The sequence below is a fragment of the Rattus norvegicus genome, chromosome 2 (genome assembly GCF_021556685.1).
Source record: "Rattus norvegicus strain SHRSP/BbbUtx chromosome 2, alternate assembly SHRSP_T2T, whole genome shotgun sequence".
Classification (NCBI taxonomy): Eukaryota; Metazoa; Chordata; class Mammalia; order Rodentia; family Muridae; genus Rattus; species Rattus norvegicus.
Genome location: NC_141535.1, coordinates 161,929,434 through 161,946,657, shown reverse-complemented (window position 1 = coordinate 161,946,657; position 17,224 = coordinate 161,929,434). Strand labels below are relative to the sequence as shown.

Below are 17,224 nucleotides of genomic sequence, written 5' to 3'. Positions count from 1 at the left end.
ACGATAAAGCAAACTGTAGCTCAGCGAGGTTTCAGAGATTGTGAACTATGATCTCTGATTCCCAAGACCGGCTCTTCTAGAGGCTGCCAAGTGATGGCTTCTTGGGTTTGATATCTGTTGCACTTCAGCAGCACCAATAGATCTTCTTCCAGTTCCTCAAGCATATATTTGGCCCTTCTCTTCTGAGTGTATGAGAATGTACACGTGAGGAAAGAAAAACAAATATTAGAATATATTTTTAGCAAAACTAAAGGTAAAATATCAGTTCTAACGAATGCCAGAGGAAACTTGGTTTCAGTTAATAAGTGTCTTTACATATGCTTTCACTAGGACTTAAGTTTCAGACTTATTAAAATTTTAAAAATGTTTTCATCTTGTGTAATTGGGTCTATATCATAGCTTAACAGGAAAAATAATTATACCCGAAGTGACTGCAGAATGAATGGAGATATTTGGAGCAGTAGTAGAAAGACTGTGTTGAATCTCAGAGAATTTCCTTTTAAGGAATAGTCTTCTGTGGGGCATGTTTTTGAAGTTACTGTCTGGGATTGTTGCAATTAAAGAAATACTAGCCAGGTGTAGTAGTACATGTCTTTAATTCTAGAATCCATTTTCTGAAAGGGTATTGTAAGTCTGAGGTTATCCTGGGCTGTACAGAATGTTCAAGTTCATCTTGTGCCACAGAGCAAGATCTTGTCTGCAAACAAACAAACAAGCAAACAAACAAAAAGTGTTTGGGCTGTCAGTTGGTGGTTTTTCTTGACTAAAAGATGCAGGTTGGAAGAAATATTGGTAAAACAAAAAGGACGGCCTTTTATTACAGGAAAATATATTCTTCAACTTCGTTTGGTCACACACAGGAGATAGAAACAGCTTATGAAGATAACAATATCACTCATTGTTGCAGTAATTAATAGAGCTGGTGGGAAGAACTTAAACTCAGACACCAGGTTGCTTTTCCTCAGGGAGTCTTTATAATTGATGGGGATTAATTCTCTGGCAAGAGAAGCTGGATCTAGGGACATGTGCTGCTCTGATTCCCAGAATGGAAATGATCCCTCCAGTTGACGGAGGAGCTTGACCCTGCTGTCCTTGCTGAGAGTCATGCTGTGTTTAAGGCAGTTGAAATTAGCTATGAGATGGTGACCCTAAAGGAAGGATCCTCTTCCTGCAGCCTGCTTGTATTATACATACATGTCTGCCTGACATTCTGCACGTCAGAAAAATTAATTGTGTCCTCTTTTAAAAATATACTTAGCAGTGTTGATGGCTTTGTTTTAAAAACATATTTTGATTTTTAAGGGCCAAGTAGACTTTTGTGTCTTTACTCTTTGATGTGACTGTTGCTTGGATGGAAAAGCTGATGGAATAGGATTCCAAGGTATAACAAGAAGCTGAATGCCTCTTTTTAAAGAAAATCTTTAAATTGACAGAAAAAAAATGGTGTGCTTTCTCCCATGACTCAGACTGAATGCCTAAACCCTGTAAGAATTATCCCTACTTCTAAATGACCCAGGCTTCCCTACTAGTCCTGGATTTGTTCCAAGTGCTACTGGTTACTTTAAATACATGTCACAGTATCACCTCACTTTTGGGTATTGCTTTCATTTTCAAATCTCCCATTAACTAATCGTTTCATTTTGAGAGTACATATGAGGACAAGAATCAATGAACAGCAAGTCCTTTTTGATGCCTTTCTATTTTGTCTTTAATTTTTTTAAAATATTTTTAATTGAAATAAAATTGTATTTTAATTGAAATAAAATTGTAAATTTTTTTTCTCCAGCTCCTTTTAGAACTCCCCATTCCTCTCACCCAAACTATACACATACATAGACACACACACACACACACACACACAAACACAGAGAGAGAGAGAGAGAGAGAGAGAGAGAGAGAGAGAGAGAGAGAGAGAGAGAGAGTTGGAGGCAGAGGTAAAGAAATACAGAGAGGGCCTAAACATCAAAGAAAAAAAACTTTAATGTCCTTTTAAATCCATGTGTAGCAAAAAAGTAGAAGTGTCAAAAGTCATTTTACTGAACCAATATATTCAATTTGCCTTTATTCTTAAAATGTAAGAAAATTCAGTTATTTTTTTCTTCTAATCCTCAGACTTCTTCGAAACATGAAAACCTACACTCCTCTACAGCTTAATGTTCTAGAGAGATTGAAAAATTAATTTATAAATACTTTTAACTTATTCACTTAACATCCCCCTCATTGCTCCTCTCCTGGTTACCCTTTCACACAATCCTTCCCCCATCCCTCCCTCCCCTTCTCCTGTGAATGCCTGGGGTTCATTCTGTGTAATATTCCCCTATCCTGTCACTCTAAGTCCTTGGGAGGCTAGATGCTTCCTCTTCCACTGAGGTCGGACAAGGCAACCCAACTAGAAGAGCATATCCCATATACAGGAAACACCTTCTGGGATATCTTGGGCTCCAGGTGTTCAGGACCCACATGAAGATGAAGCTGTACTACTGCTAGATATGCACAGGGAAGCCTAGGTCCAGCTTATGTATATTCTTTGGATGGTGGTTCTGTCTCTAGGAATCAAGCATCCAGGTTAGTTGACTCTGCTGGTCTTACTGTGGAGTTCCTATCTTGATAGGGACTGCAATCCTTCCTCTTATTCTTCCTTAAGAGTCCCCAAGCTCCATCCACTGTTTGGCTGTGGGTGTCTGCATCTGTCTGAGTCATTTGGTAGGTGGGGCCTCGTATGTATGTGTGTGTGTGCATTAAGTATGTATATATATAAAATATAATTAATTATTCTATGTGATTTCCTTACTACAATTAAAGAAATGAGGGAATCAGTTTTTCAAATAATTTAGTTTTAAAGAAGTGCCCCTTCTCGCATCTTTCACTCATGAATTATCAGGAGATCTACCATTCCACAGATGAAAAACAAGTTGTATCTTGATTTATATATAAAATATGAATTGTTGAAGCTCCAGTGTGTAAGCTGGCAGACCCATAAATGTCAGCTGCTAAGATGCAGATTCAAATTTCAGGACAATAATTTGAACACTAAAGCAGGATAAAGTACCATGTTTTTCAAATCCCCCAAGACAAAGATGATAGTTGGGCATAATAAAGACATTTTCTTGAAAGGAATATTTTGTTTTTATTCTATTATAATCATATTATGAAATTTCTGTGGAGTTGATGATATGGTTATTGTACAAGGTTTTATCCGTTAGGTCATACAATATAGATTTTGAGTGCCAAACAATAGTAATCTTTAGTATTTTCTATAAACAAAAGAAATGTATTCAGTGAGTCCCTGAATGGTACTTTACACCTGGAGAATGTATACTTTGTTATGTCCAGAATATTACCATCATACAGCAGGTGAAATATCCCCGAAATGAACTTTTCTCTAAGGAAGCTCAAAGTGTTCACTTACAGCTTATTCCTTTGGACCTCCTTCTCTCTTCCTCCATCCCTGCTTTCTTCCCTCTCTCTGTCAGCATCTCTTTTTTCTTTTTTTTCTTTTGTTTTGTTTTATTTTTTACCTTTATTAACTAGAGTATTTCTTATTTACATTTCGAGTGTTATTCCCCTTCCTGGTTTCCAGGCCAACATCCCCCTAACACCTCCCCCTCCCCTTCTATATGGGTTGCCCCTCCCCATCCTTCCCCCATTACAGGCCTCCCCCCAACAATCATGTTCACTAGGGGTTCAGTCTTGGCAGGACCAAGGGCTTCCCCTTCCACTGGTGCTCTTCATATGGGGTCTCAAGCCCCTTCAAGTTCTTCCAGTTCTTTCTCTGATTCCTTCAACGGGGGTCCCGTTCTCAGTAAAGTGCTTTGCTGCTGGCATTCGCCTATGTATTCGCTGTATTCTGGCTGTGTCTCTCAGGAGAGATCTACATCGGGTTCCTGTCAGCCAGCACTTCTTTGCTTCATCCATCTTATCTAATTGGGTAGCTGTATATGTATGGGCCACATGTGGGGCAGGCTCTGAATGGGTGTTCCTTCTGCCTCTGTTCTAAACTTTGGTTCCCTATTCCCTCCCAAGGGTTTTCTTGTTCCCCTTTTAAAGAAGGAGTGAAGCATTACATTTTGGTCATCCCTTTTGTGTTACATGTGTTCTGTGCATCTAGGGCAATTCAAGCATTTGGGCCTCTTCTGAATGAGTGCATACTATGTTATTTTCTGTGATTGGGTTACCTCACTCAGGATGATATTTTCCAGTTACATCCATTTGCCTATGAATTTCATAAAGTCATTGTTTTTGATAGCTGGGTAATATTCCATTGTGTAGACGTACCACATTTTCTGTATCCATTCCTCTGTTGAAGGGCATCTGGGTTCTTTCCAGCTTCTGGCTATTATAAATAAGGCTGCTATGAACATAGTGGATCATGTGTCTTTGTTATATGTTGGGGCATCTTTTGGGTATATGCCCAAGAGAGGTATAGCTGGGTCCTCATGTAGTTCAATGTCCAATTTTCTGAGGAGTCTCCAGACTGATTTCAAGAATGGTTGTACCAGTCTGCAATCCCACCAACGATGGAGGAGTGTTCCTCTTTCTGCACATCCTCGCCACCATTTGCTGTCACCTGAGTTTTTGATCTTAGCCATTCTCACTGGTGTGAGGTAGAATCTCAGGGTTGTTTTGATTTGCATTTCCCTTATGACTAAAGATGTTGAACATTTCTTTAGGTGTTTCTCAGCCATTCGGCATTCCTTAGGTGTGAATTCTTTGTTTAGCTATGAACTCCATTTTTTAATAGGGTTATTTGACTCCCTGCGGTCTATCTTCTTGGGTTCTTTGTATATTTTGGATATAAGCCCTCTATCTGTTGTAGGATTGGTAAAGATCTTTTCCCAATCTGTTGGTTGCCATTTCGTCCTAACCACAGTGTCCTTTGCCTTACAGAAGCTTTGCAGTTTCATGAGATCCCATTTGTCTATTCTTGATCTTAGAGCATAAGCCATTGGTGTTTTGTTCAGGAAATTTTCTCCAGTGCCCATGTATTCAAGATTCTTCCCCACTTTTTCTTCTATTAATTTGAGTGTATCTGGTTTGATGTGGAGGTCCTTGATCCACCTGGACTTAAGTTTTGTACAGGGTGATAAACATCTGCATGTTGACCTCCAGTTGAACCAGCACCATTTGCTGAAAATGCTATCTTTTTTCCATTGGATGGTTGTGCCTCCTTTGTCAAAAATCAAGTGACCATAGGTGTGTGGGTTCATTTCTGGGTCTTCAATTCTATTCCACTGTTCTATCTGTCTGTCTCTGTACCAATACTATGCAGTTTTTTTTATCACTATTGGTCTGTAACACTGCTTGAGTTCAGGGATAGTGATTCCCCCTGAGTCCTGTTATTATTGAAGATAGTTTTAGCTATCCTGGGTTTTTTGTTATTCCAGATGAATTTGCAAATTGTTCTGTCTAACTCTTTGAAGAAATGGATTGGTATTTTGATGGGGATTGCATTGAATCTGTAGATTGCTTTTGGTAAAATGGCCATTTTTACTATATTAATCCTGCCAATCCATGAGCATGGGAGATCTTTCCATCTTCTGAGATCTTCTTCAATTTCTTTCTTCAAAGGCTTGAGGTTCTTAGTATACAGATCTTTAACTTGCTTGGTTAAAGTCACACCGAGGTATTTTACATCATTTGGAACTATTATGAAAGGTGTCGTTTCCCTAATTTCTTTCTCAGCTTGTTTCTCTTTTGTGTACAGGAAGGCTACTGATTTATTTGAGTTAATTTTATACCCAGCCACTCTGCTGAAGGTGTTTATCAGGTTTAATAGTTCTCTGGTGGAACTTTTGGGATCACTTACATATCCTATCATATCATCTGCAAATAGTGATATTTTGACTTCTTTTCTAATCTGTATCCATTTGATCTCCTTTTGTTGTCTGATTGCTCTGGATAGAACTTCAAGAACTATATTGAATAAGTAGGGAGAGATTGGGCAGCCTTGTCTAGTCCCTGATTTTAGTGGGATTGCTTTAAGTTTCTCTCCATTTAGTTTAATGTTAGCTACTGGTTTGCTGTATATGGCTTTTACTATGTTTAGGTATGGGCCTTGAATACCTATTCTTTCCAGGACTTTTATCATGAAGGGGTGTTGAATTTTGTCAAATGCTTTCTCAGCATCTAATGAAATGATCATGTGGGTTTTCTCTTTTAGTTTGTTTATATAATGGATTATGTTGATGGCTTTCTGTATATTAAACCATTCCTGCGTGCCTGGGATGAAGCCGACTTGATCATGATGGATGATTGTTTTGATGGACTCTTGAATATGGTTTGGAAGAATATTATTGAGTATTTCTGTGTCGATATTCATAAGGGAAATTGGTCTGAAGTTCTCTTTCTTTGTTGGGTCTTTGTGTGGTTTAGGTATAAGAGTAATTGTGGCTTCATAGAAGGAATTCGGTAGTGCTCCATCTGTTTCAATTTTGTGGAATAGTTTGGATAGTATTGTTATGAGGTCTACTATGAAGGTCTGATAAAATTCTGCATTAAACCCGTCTGGACCTGGGCTCTTTTTGGTTGGGAGACCTTTAATGACTGCTTCTATTTTGTTAGGAGTTATGGGGTTGTTTAACTGGTTTATCTGTTCCTGATTTAGCTTCGGTACCTGGTATCTGTCTAGGAAATTGTCAATTTCCTGCAGATTTTCCAGTTTTGTTGAATATAGGTTTTTATAGTAAGATCTGATGATTTTTTGAATTTCCTCTGAATCTGTAGCTATGTCTCCCTTTTCATTTCTGATTTTGTTATTTTGGACACACACTCTGTGTCCTCTCGTTAGTCTGGCTAAGGATTTATCTATCTTGTTGATTTTCTCAAAGAACCAACTTTTGGTTCTGTTGATTCTTTCTATGGTCCTTTTTGTTTCTACTTGGCTGATTTCAGCCTGAGTTTGATTATTTCCTGCCTTCTACTCCTCCTGGGTGTATTTGCTTCTTTTTGTTCTAGATCTTTTAGGTGTGCTGTCAAGCTGCTGACATATGCTCTCTCCTGTTTCTTTCTGTAAGCACTCAGAGCTATGAGTTTTCCTCTTAGCACAGCTTTTATTGTGTTCCATAAGTTTGGGTATGTTGTACTTTCATTTTCATTAAATTCTAAGAAGTCTTTAATTTCTTTCTTATTTCTTCCTTGACATCATTGGTCATCATTGAGGAGAGCATTGTTCAACTTCCATGTATATGTGGGCGTTCTTTCCTTATTGTTATTGAAGACCAGATTTAGCTCATGGTGGTCTGATAGAACCCATGGGATTATTTTTATCTTTCTGTATCTGTTGAGGCCTGTTTTATGACAAATTATATGGTCTATTTTGGAGAAAGTACCATGAGGTGGTGAGAAGAATGTATATCCTTTTGCTTTAGGATAGAATGTTCTATAAATATCTGTTAAGTCCATTTGGTTGATGACTTCCCTTAGTCTGTCTATGTCTGTTTAATTTCTGTTTCCATGACCTGTCCATTGATGAGAATGTGGTGTTGAAGTCTCCTACTATTATTGTGTTGGGTGCAATGTGTGTTTTGAGCTTTAGTAAGGTTTCTTTTATGTATGTAGGTGCCCTTGTCTTTGGGGCATAGGTATCTAGGATTGAGAGTTCATCTTGGTGGATTTTTCCTTTGATGAATATGAAGTGTCCTTCCTTATATTTTTTGGTGACTTCTAGTTGAAAATCTATTTTATTCGATATTAGAATGGCTACTCCACCTTTCTTCTTCCAACCATTTGCTTAGAAAGTTGTTTTCCTGCTTCTCACTCTGAGGTAGTGTCTGTCTTTGTCTCTGAGGTGTGTTTTCTGTCGGCAGCAGAATGCATGGTCCTCATTGCGTATCCAGTTTGTTAATCTATGTCTTTTTATTGGGGAGTTGAGACCATTGATGTTGAGAGATATTAAGGAATAGCGATTATTGCTTCCTGTTATATTCATATTTGGATGAGAGGTTATTTTTGTGTACTTCTCTTTGTTTTGTTGCTAAGACGAATAGTTTCTTGCTTTTTCTAGGGTGTAGCTTGCCTCCTTATGTTGGGCTTTACCATGTATTCTCCTTTGTAGTACTGGACTTGTAGAAAGATATTGTGTAAATTTGGTTGTGTCATGGAATATCTTGGTTTCTCCATCTATGTTAATTGAGAGTTTTACAGGATACAGTAACCTGGGCTGGCATTTTTGTTCTCTTAGGGTCTGTATGAATCTGTCCAGGATCTTCTGGCTTTCATAGTCTCTGGTGAGAAGTCTGGTATGATTCTGATAGGTTTGCCTTTATATGTTACTTTACCTTTTCCCCTTACTGCTTTTAATATTCTTTCTTTGTTTTGTTTATTTGGTGTTTTGACTATTATGTGATGGGAGGATTTTCTTTTCTGGTCCAATCTATTTGGAGTTCTGTAGGCTTCTTGTATGTTTATGGGCTTCTCTTTCTTTAGGTTGGGGAAGTTTTCTTCTATGATTTTGTTGAAGATATTTACTGGTCCTTTGAGCTTGGAGTCTTCACTCTCTTCTATGCCTATTATCCTTAGGTTTGATCTTCTCATTGAGTCCTGGATTTCCTGTATGTTTTGGACCAGTAGCTTTTTCCATTTTACATTATCTTTGAGTGTTGTGTAGATGATTTCTATGGAATCTTCTGCTCCTGATATTCTCTCTTCTATCTCTTGTATTCCGTTGGTAATGCTTGTATCTGCAGCTCCCAGTCTCTTCATTTGGTTTTCTATATGCAGGGTTGTTTCCCTTTGTGCTTTCTTTATTGCTTCTGTTTCCATTTTTTAATTCCTTCATCTGTTTGATTGTGTTTACCTGGAATCCTTTTAGGGATTTTTGTGATTCCTCTCTATATGCTTCTACTTGTTTATTTGTGTTTTCCTGCGTTTCTCTAAGGGAGTTAGTTCTTCATGTCTTTCTTGAAGTCTTCCAGCATCATGATCAAATATTATTTTAAATCTAGATCTTGCTTTTCTGGGGTGTTTGGATATTCATTGTTTGCTTTGGTGGGAGAATTGGGCTCCGATTATGCCATGTGGTCTTGGTGTCTGTTGCTTGGGTTCCTGCGCTTTCCTCTTACCATCAGATTGTCTCTGGTGTTACTTTGTTCAGCTACTTCTGACAATGGCTAGATTTTCCTATAGACCTGTGTTTCAGGAGTGCTGTAGACCTGTTTTCCTGTTTTCTTTCAGGCAGTTATGGGAACAGAGTGTTCTGCTTTCGGGCGTGTAGTCTTTCCTCTCTACTGGTCTTCAGCTGTTCCTGTGGGCCTGAGTCCTGAATCTACCAGGCAGGTCGCTTGGAGCAGAAAAGTTGGTTTAACCTTTAGTCCTGTGGCTCAAGTTTGCTCCTGGGTGGTTGCTTTTGAGCTCTCCATGAGCGTGGCAACCAGGAGGGCCTGCGCTGCCTTTTCCGGGGGCCCCAGTGCACTGGGGTCCCAGATGGCATTAGGTGTTTTCCTCTGGAGTCAGAAATGTGGGCAGAGTGTAGTCTCTTCTGGCTTCCCAGGCGTGTCTGCCCCTCTGAAGATTTAGTTCTCCATCCCATGGAATTTGGGTGCAGAGAACTGTTGATCTGGTCCCTTCAGGTACAGGTGGTGTCGAGTGCAGGAGACCTGCAACTCCAGTTCCCCTATCTTCTGGTTCTCAGAGCCCGTATACAGTTTCCTCTTTGGCCAGGGATGTGGGCAGGGGTGGGCGGTATTGGTGGTCTCTCCTGCTCTGCAGTCTCAGGAGTGCCCACCTGTCTGGGCGGTGAGTGCTCTCTCCCAAGGGGTTTGGGAGCAGTGAGCTGTGGGCAGTACCATTGAGGTTGGGGCTCCAGCTAAATACAGGAAGTGTCGGGTCCCATAGGAATTTTGCCTCTATGTGTCCTGAGACCACCAGGCAGGTCTCTTGGCACAGAAAAGTTGGTCTTACCTGTGGTCCCGTGGCTCAAGTTTGCTCGTGGGTGGTTGCTTTTGAGCTCTCTGTGAGGGCGGCAACCAGGAGGGCTTGTGCCGCCTTTTTTTCTAGCATCTCTTTTTTCTATCACAAGGAGGAAGTATGTATACTGGATGATACGAAAGGCTGGAGATATTCAGGGAAGATATTGAACTGTGGTTCTCAATGAGAGTCAGTAGCAATACAAAAGAGTAAGGGAAGGGAAGACTGAAGTTCAAGTGGGGATTTGTTTTCAGAGTGAAGCCACAGAGGACAGATATGTAGCAGGTAGTAGAAATAATCCCAGAAGTGGTCCTGACATGAGTGGAGCAGTGTGTCTTAGTGGGAAGGGAGAACACAATAAAAGAGAAAAGTAGAGCTTACAGTCAGTTCAGTCTACATCTGTAATTAGCAACATGACCTGGAACAAACCAAGTTTTGGAAAGTCTCTCTCTTCATTAGCAAGCTTCAAATGACTTACACAATGAAGATTATGATAGACCAAGAACTCTGGGCATGCTGCCTGGGTACATGAGAAGGATCCAGGAAATTATCATTATTAGCCAACAGGGCAAGGGCAATTAACAATGGAGAATGAGCTAGGAAGCGACAACCATGGATGGTTTTCTTCAGTAACATTGATTTTGTTTTGCAACTCTTCACAGTGAGTTAGTCTAAGAAACCCAGAGAGGTTTCTCATTTTGAGATTCATTCATTCATTCATTCATTCATTCATTCTCTCTCTCTCTCTCTCTCTCTCTCTCTCTCTCTCTCTTTCTCTCTCTCTTTTTATCTTGGCTTCCCTTTCGTCTTGAAGAAATTGTGTTCAATATCAATTCAGAAGACATTTAGTTCAACATCTGGTTAAAGTTATTTGCATTAAAGAAGTAAAAACTAAAAACCAGAATCTATTTTGTGTCTTGATTAACATAAATAATTAGTAAAAGAAACTTTGAATTGTCCAAAAATGCCAGGCACAGTGGTATACATGTGGATTCCCAGCTTTTGTGAGGCTCAGATGCAATGGTGGTGAGTTTGAGTCCAGACCGACTCATATAGGGAACTCCAGGACAACCTGGGGTATATATTTAAACCTTTACCCAAAATGAGTATGAAGAACCACAAAAGAAGGCAAGTGTAGAGTTGTTTCTAATCCTACCTTGCACTCATAGGTTCATCCTCTTAGTTCCTCAGCTCTATCATATATGATTGTGGTGAGCAGGTTCTTAAACTCTTGATATGTAAATATTTGTTTCTATGCACACTTTTCTGGTGGAATCTATGGTTTTCATCAGATTCTAAATAAATATCTGGTCTCTGAGATTTAAGAAATGTTGATTAGTTCTTTAGAGTTTGTAGTGATATCTATATTCTACAGAATTCTTTCCAGCATCTTGTTACTTTAAGTGTGGACCTTAGTGGGTATAAGCAGTGCCATTGGGACTATGTGAGTGATGCCCAGTCTTAGGCTGGCACAGCAAGAATCCGCATTCCACTCTGATCTCCCAAGTGACTCTTCTGCATGTTACAACATGAGCAGTCCTAGTTGTCAAGGAGTCTGGTTCTGCCGACAGAATTTGTATTCTGGCTCTGCTAGAATCTAGCATTGAGTTTCGATCTGTGATATTCATGTTATACACCATTATTCTGATCACAAGGTTAATATCAGAACTCCAGACCCAAGTTTGAAATAATCACCTTCTGTTTTTAGCCTCATTATTAAGCTTGTGTTGGTGGGTTTTGTTTTTTCATCTGTAAAGTAAAATTGTTGGTTGAATTTCTGTGGGTTCAAAAGTTTCCATCTCAGAGATAGCTTAAGTGTGTGCTGTCATGCTGTTTCCCTTGGGGGATTCTTAATTTTTGGATATATATATATATATATATATATATATATATATATATATATATGTGTGTGTGTGTGTGTGTGTGTGTGTGTGTGTGTGTGTGTGTGTGTGTGTGTGTCTCAGGGTGAGATATGTATATGGAGTTGTGGTTGCCTAAGTAGGTGAGAAGAAATTCTAAGACCCCATGGATATGAGTTTTGTGAGTCACTGGACATGAATAATGGGAACCAAACTCTGCAAGAACAGTAGGCACTGTTAACTGATAAGCCCCAACCCGAGGTGAGAATTAAATTTTCTTTTGCTAATATCACAGACCTGTCAATGCACACAAGAAGTTCTTCATTTTTATTTTCTGCTTCTTATTTTTTTTTTTTTTTGGAGCTGGGAACGGAACCCAGGGCCTTGTGCTTGCTAGGCAAGTGCTCTACCACTGAGCCAAATCCCCAACCCCATATTTTCTGCTTCTTTAAGTTATGTGTTTTGTCATACTTTTGTCATCAATAGAATGATTGTGAAATGTCTTCAAATCACTGAGTCCTACATGGATGCTTTACTTTTAATGCATCCCTGTACAATTCTGTGTAGCTATACCATGGGATAAGAAATTGTCTGATTATTTGGTTTACATTCTTCTAAGCTCGGAGTCACATATCTAAGGTACAGAGAGGATCTAGTTGTTCAGTATGTTAATCATACAACAGGTGTTAACAAATACCCAGTAATTCTGAAGATTGGGTAACATCCTTTGAGAACCAATGTCTGTGGTACCAATGAGAATCAATGTAGGTGATACTCGAAATATTCTCAATCTCATTAAACATAAATTATGCATGTGCTATATTTAATTGTTAGGGAGATAGTTATGAAATATATTAAATTAGGCCATTCTGCTGTCAACATCAGCTCTTTAATGAATAAATTCCAGCTGCTTTTAGAAATAATTAACTCAATAGATCAGGTGAGATAGAAAGGACTGTTGCTAGCTGTGCTTCAGCTTCCTTGCCTGCAGCAATTATTTGGAAATTGTTTATGCATATTTATATAAGCACATGTCCTGAATAACTTATAAGTAACAGACATTATTTTTATAGTTCTGAAGGACATAATGTTCAGAGATTACACTGCCAGTAGACATGGTGTCTGGAGAAGGACACTTCTTGAATTATAGGTACTATCTTCCAACTGTGACCTCTCATAACAAAATGAACAAACAACTTTCCTCAGTTATCTTATACGAGGTCACCAACTGAAATTCTGAGGTTATAATTCCCTAATCACCTCCCAAGGGGAGCCCTTCCTATTGCCATTACCTTGAAGAGTAGGTTTCAATGTACCAATTTAAGGGGCTACAAATATGTAACCATAACAATACGTACTAAGGATTATGAAAACTGAATATTCTTACTTTTAAAAACATTTATTTTTATATTCATTTCTTTTTTTAATTTTCCAATGGCTATTTAATGACCTTTAATTTTATATATAGAAACAGTATACATAGAGAGATGATAGATCAATGAAATAAGGTTTTTTCAAAGTAATTTACATATAATAACAATTTAATGGTATCAAAGTTTTTAGAATAAAATGTAATATTCTTCTGCTTTATCGTTCTTAATGTTTGTTTCACATTCAGAGGTAATTACAACTTATATTTTTAGTTTTAGCAGTTGGTTTTGTCAGTCAAAACTATAGGCCCATATGCTTCTTGAAAAATTGAGTGGGATATATTACCTCTTTAAAATGAAAGTGTGAATTTTAGATAACTTGCATTCTCTCCTTAGTCCTAGTAGTTGACAAAATTTGTTGTTTTGTTAATTACAATTTTTATGGTATTTATATACTTAAGCATTTCTTTGTGTGAGACTGTGTGAATGAGTGTATATGATCTCAGAGTGCATTGTGGCATGAGTGTGGAGGGCAGTACACAACATATGATAGTTCACCATTTGGGTTCTGGGCATTAGATTCAGGTCATCAGGTGGAGACAATCACCTTGACCTGGATTTAGCCCTCTGGCTAGCCCTCATGCTCTTTCCAACTTAGCTATACAGTAAATAACCGTCTTAAGGATAATTAGTAGTACAATGTTATAACCTTGCTTGAAGTGAACATTAGAATGAAGACTCCTACAGTAATCAAGGACACATGATGCCTGTGTCAAAGATTACAAAATTGTAATATATATGTGTCTACACACACACACACACATACACACACACACACACACACACACACACACACACACACACATGAAATTGACACATTTGCTACAAGTGTACAGAGGCACATTGTGCCTGCATGTGGATGTTGTAGAGAAGAAGAAACCCATATTTAAGAAATGTGAGTTTTTTTACAGAAGCACAGGACATACAATTCCTTTTGCTCCAGAGAACACTACTCTTGTTCTTCATGCCTGCCATTTACTTCAAAGGGAGACACTATCTCTGCATTCCAAGGCTCTTTGTTGTGCGTGGGCCTTTGAAAAGATATTCTTGAATAAATGGCAGCCAGTGCTCAGCTTCATTATTTGCACAGAAACGATGCTGATCCACTGCAAATTGTCCTCCAAGTCGATGTCTACCTCACTCGATTCTACGCAAGAAGCAGCAGGCAGAAAACATTTAAAAGTGATTATGTTTAACTTTCCATATGTATCCAAGTGACAGAATACTTTGGTGATGTAAGAATTTCATCTTGGCATCAAGGCAAAGATCTTTCAATTTTGGACACAAGTAAATTATTTTTCTGAGCAAAAAACAAGAGAGGGCTTTTATGTGAGTGGAGGGTACCATGTTCTGTGTTGGTCCAAAGCAGTTACTTGTGTGGGTAGCTTCTGATTGTGACAAGAATGAAAGCCCATTATGATACGACGTAGCCAGCACATTATTTGTAGAGGATGGAGGATTTTGCTCCACAACCTCTGACAGAAAGTTTTGACCTGAATATTAGCTTCTTTTGAGAATCATACTAAGTCTGAGTCCTGGCCCATCTATTCTTAAACATTCTAGATTGTTCAAATTTTAAATAAACTATTATTTGACTATGAGCTAGAGCAAAGCACATCCTTGATAGTTCTTGTTTGCCTAACTCAGGTCAGGAAGGAAAAGTACAAAAAATTGAGCACTGGTTCATTTTCTGTTTACATAATGCCCCATGAGTGTTGTTTATGCTTCGTGTGCTCCCTCAAACAAACAAACAAACAAACAAACAAACAAAACCCTTAAGGTTTCTAGAGTGGGAAGAAAATCAAAATGGAGATATGCTATTTTTTTTTTGCTATAAATTTTTTAGTGGTGGGATGGGTGAATGAGCTGTTCCGAGAGCTAGGACATGTCAGCACACTCTGAGAATAAATTTTACTATTATATATATATATATATATATATATATATATATATATATATATATATTTAAGTATTTCTATTGTTAATATCTGACAAATAAACAACTGAAGATTATATTCTTATTTTTTTCAGTTACTTACAATGCTTCTTTAGATGCTTTCATTTCCAGTACAATGAGCAGTACAAATACTGTGGTGCTGGCATGGAGAGAAAAGTCAAAAAAACTCCTTAAAATGACATCTTTCAACATTGCACAGGGCATTCATGCTTTTGATTACCACTCTCGGCTCAATTTAATTGGTATGTAAAATAAATCATAATAACTATGAGAGTCTCATAAATTGTCTAGGATTCATATTTGTATGCAGAGAAATACTGCACCTTGTTGTTTTATTGCCAGGGAGACCAACTTGAGCAGCCCAAATTTTATTGCCTGAGAATGTTTAATAATGATGCATATGATGTGCAATGCGTTTGAATTACACCGGGGTGAAAAATGAGAAAGCACCCCAATGCTTTAATGAGTCTTTTTTATTAGAATTGGTAGGGGTGGAAGATGATATAGGAAAAGAAGACAGTTTGTACAGCATCTGCTATTCTGCTGCCTTTCTAGCACTATCAAATACTGAACCCAAACAAATCAGCCACTTTCATTATCAATACATATGAACGCACACATACACACACATGGGCATGCATAAACGCGTGCCACATGCACATGTACATACATACCTATTTGTCACATTTAAATGCATGCACACATTCACATGAATACATGCACACACACTCACATACATCAGTATAACTGCCAAGCTTAGATGCTCTTCAGAATATATTTTCTAACTTTTTTTTTGCAAATTTACAGGCTATCCTGGTTTTAATTTCTATGGAAATATTGTTTTAATGCAAAAGGTTAAGAAACATAATGTTTTCCAGGTATTAATCTTCTAAATGAAATACTTCTTAAATCTTCTGAAATTTGATGATTTGATTTATGAATGTGTAAGTCAAACATTATACACTGACATGTAGATCTGTTCTTGAAAAAATTAACACAATGGTTATAGAGAACACATAAGGCCTATGGTATGGGTCATACAAATCTACATTTTGTAGCTACCATTTATAGGAAAAATACTGGAATTAGTTAAGAAAAGATACTTAAAATTCCCAATGATAGCAGCAGATATAAAATACCTTAACATGAGCCTCATAAGCTGCAAGGACTTCCAAGAGTACTACCTCTATATCAGAGAAGGCGAGAAGTGTTTGGTAAGGACTCATATATCACCCGTTTAACTCACTGGCTGACTAGTTATTCAGTCCTCCTATACTGATCTGTTTGGTACTTTCAGCAGTGCTGGAAAGCATAATGATCACAGCTGCATAGCCAGCTCAAGACTAAAAAAACAACCGAGACTATATTGCATACTCCACAGTTTGGTCTTGAAATGATCCCTGAATATAAAGAAGCCACGATCAGAGGTATCTGATCCTACAACCAGGAAGAAAGTATTTGTGATGCTTGGTGGCTTGTGCACTCTTGAAACACTGGTGAAAATAATTTGTTCCTAACATCTTTATTTATTGACTTGTGGCCCATGAACATTTAGTTCCTTTTTTGCCCCAAAATATCTCTCGTGTTGTCTAACTTACCTGTGTCTCAGAGATAGGGTACTTTAGTGTTAAGAGGAATGGATGTACCCAGGCTAGTTGAGGGTAGATTCCTAAATGAGACTATATTTTCCTATTCTAGCCTATGTATACACCCTTGCTTCAAGGTCAACCCATATACTCCATTCAGCTGAACTCACGACCAGTTGGGCAATACCAGGGTTTTTCTTCCGTTAAGATGGGGATATTAGGGTTCATCAGGGGGCATTCATCAACTTATAGACAGACATGTGACAAATGCATTTCAGAAAGATAATGGAAAACTCTTATTTTCTTTTAACTCTGACTAGCAACTGCTGGCATCAACAAGAAAGTTTGCCTTTGGAATCCCTATGTCCTGTCTAAACCAGTTGGTGTTCTATGGGGCCATTCAGCCAGTGTCATAGCAGTTCAATTCTTTGCTGAGAGAAAGCAACTTTTCAGTTTTTCCAGGGATAAAGTAAGTACAATACATATTTA

At 38.2% G+C, this 17,224-nt stretch overlaps 1 protein-coding gene across 14 annotated transcripts in view; it reads left to right on the top strand.

The window, feature by feature from the left end:
* The window catches only part of Wdr49 (WD repeat domain 49), a 209,652-nt gene that overhangs the window by 64,324 nt on the left and 128,104 nt on the right, over nucleotides 1–17,224 (top strand). For 12 of the 14 annotated variants that reach the window (XM_087630728.1, XM_087630743.1, XM_087630736.1 and 9 more), the window contains 2 exon segments: nucleotides 15,224–15,391; nucleotides 17,056–17,204. The exons of the other annotated variants lie outside the window; for them this stretch is intronic. In XM_087630728.1, coding sequence (XP_087486854.1) covers nucleotides 15,224–15,391; nucleotides 17,056–17,204 — 317 coding nt within the window. 14 annotated transcript variants of the gene reach the window in all.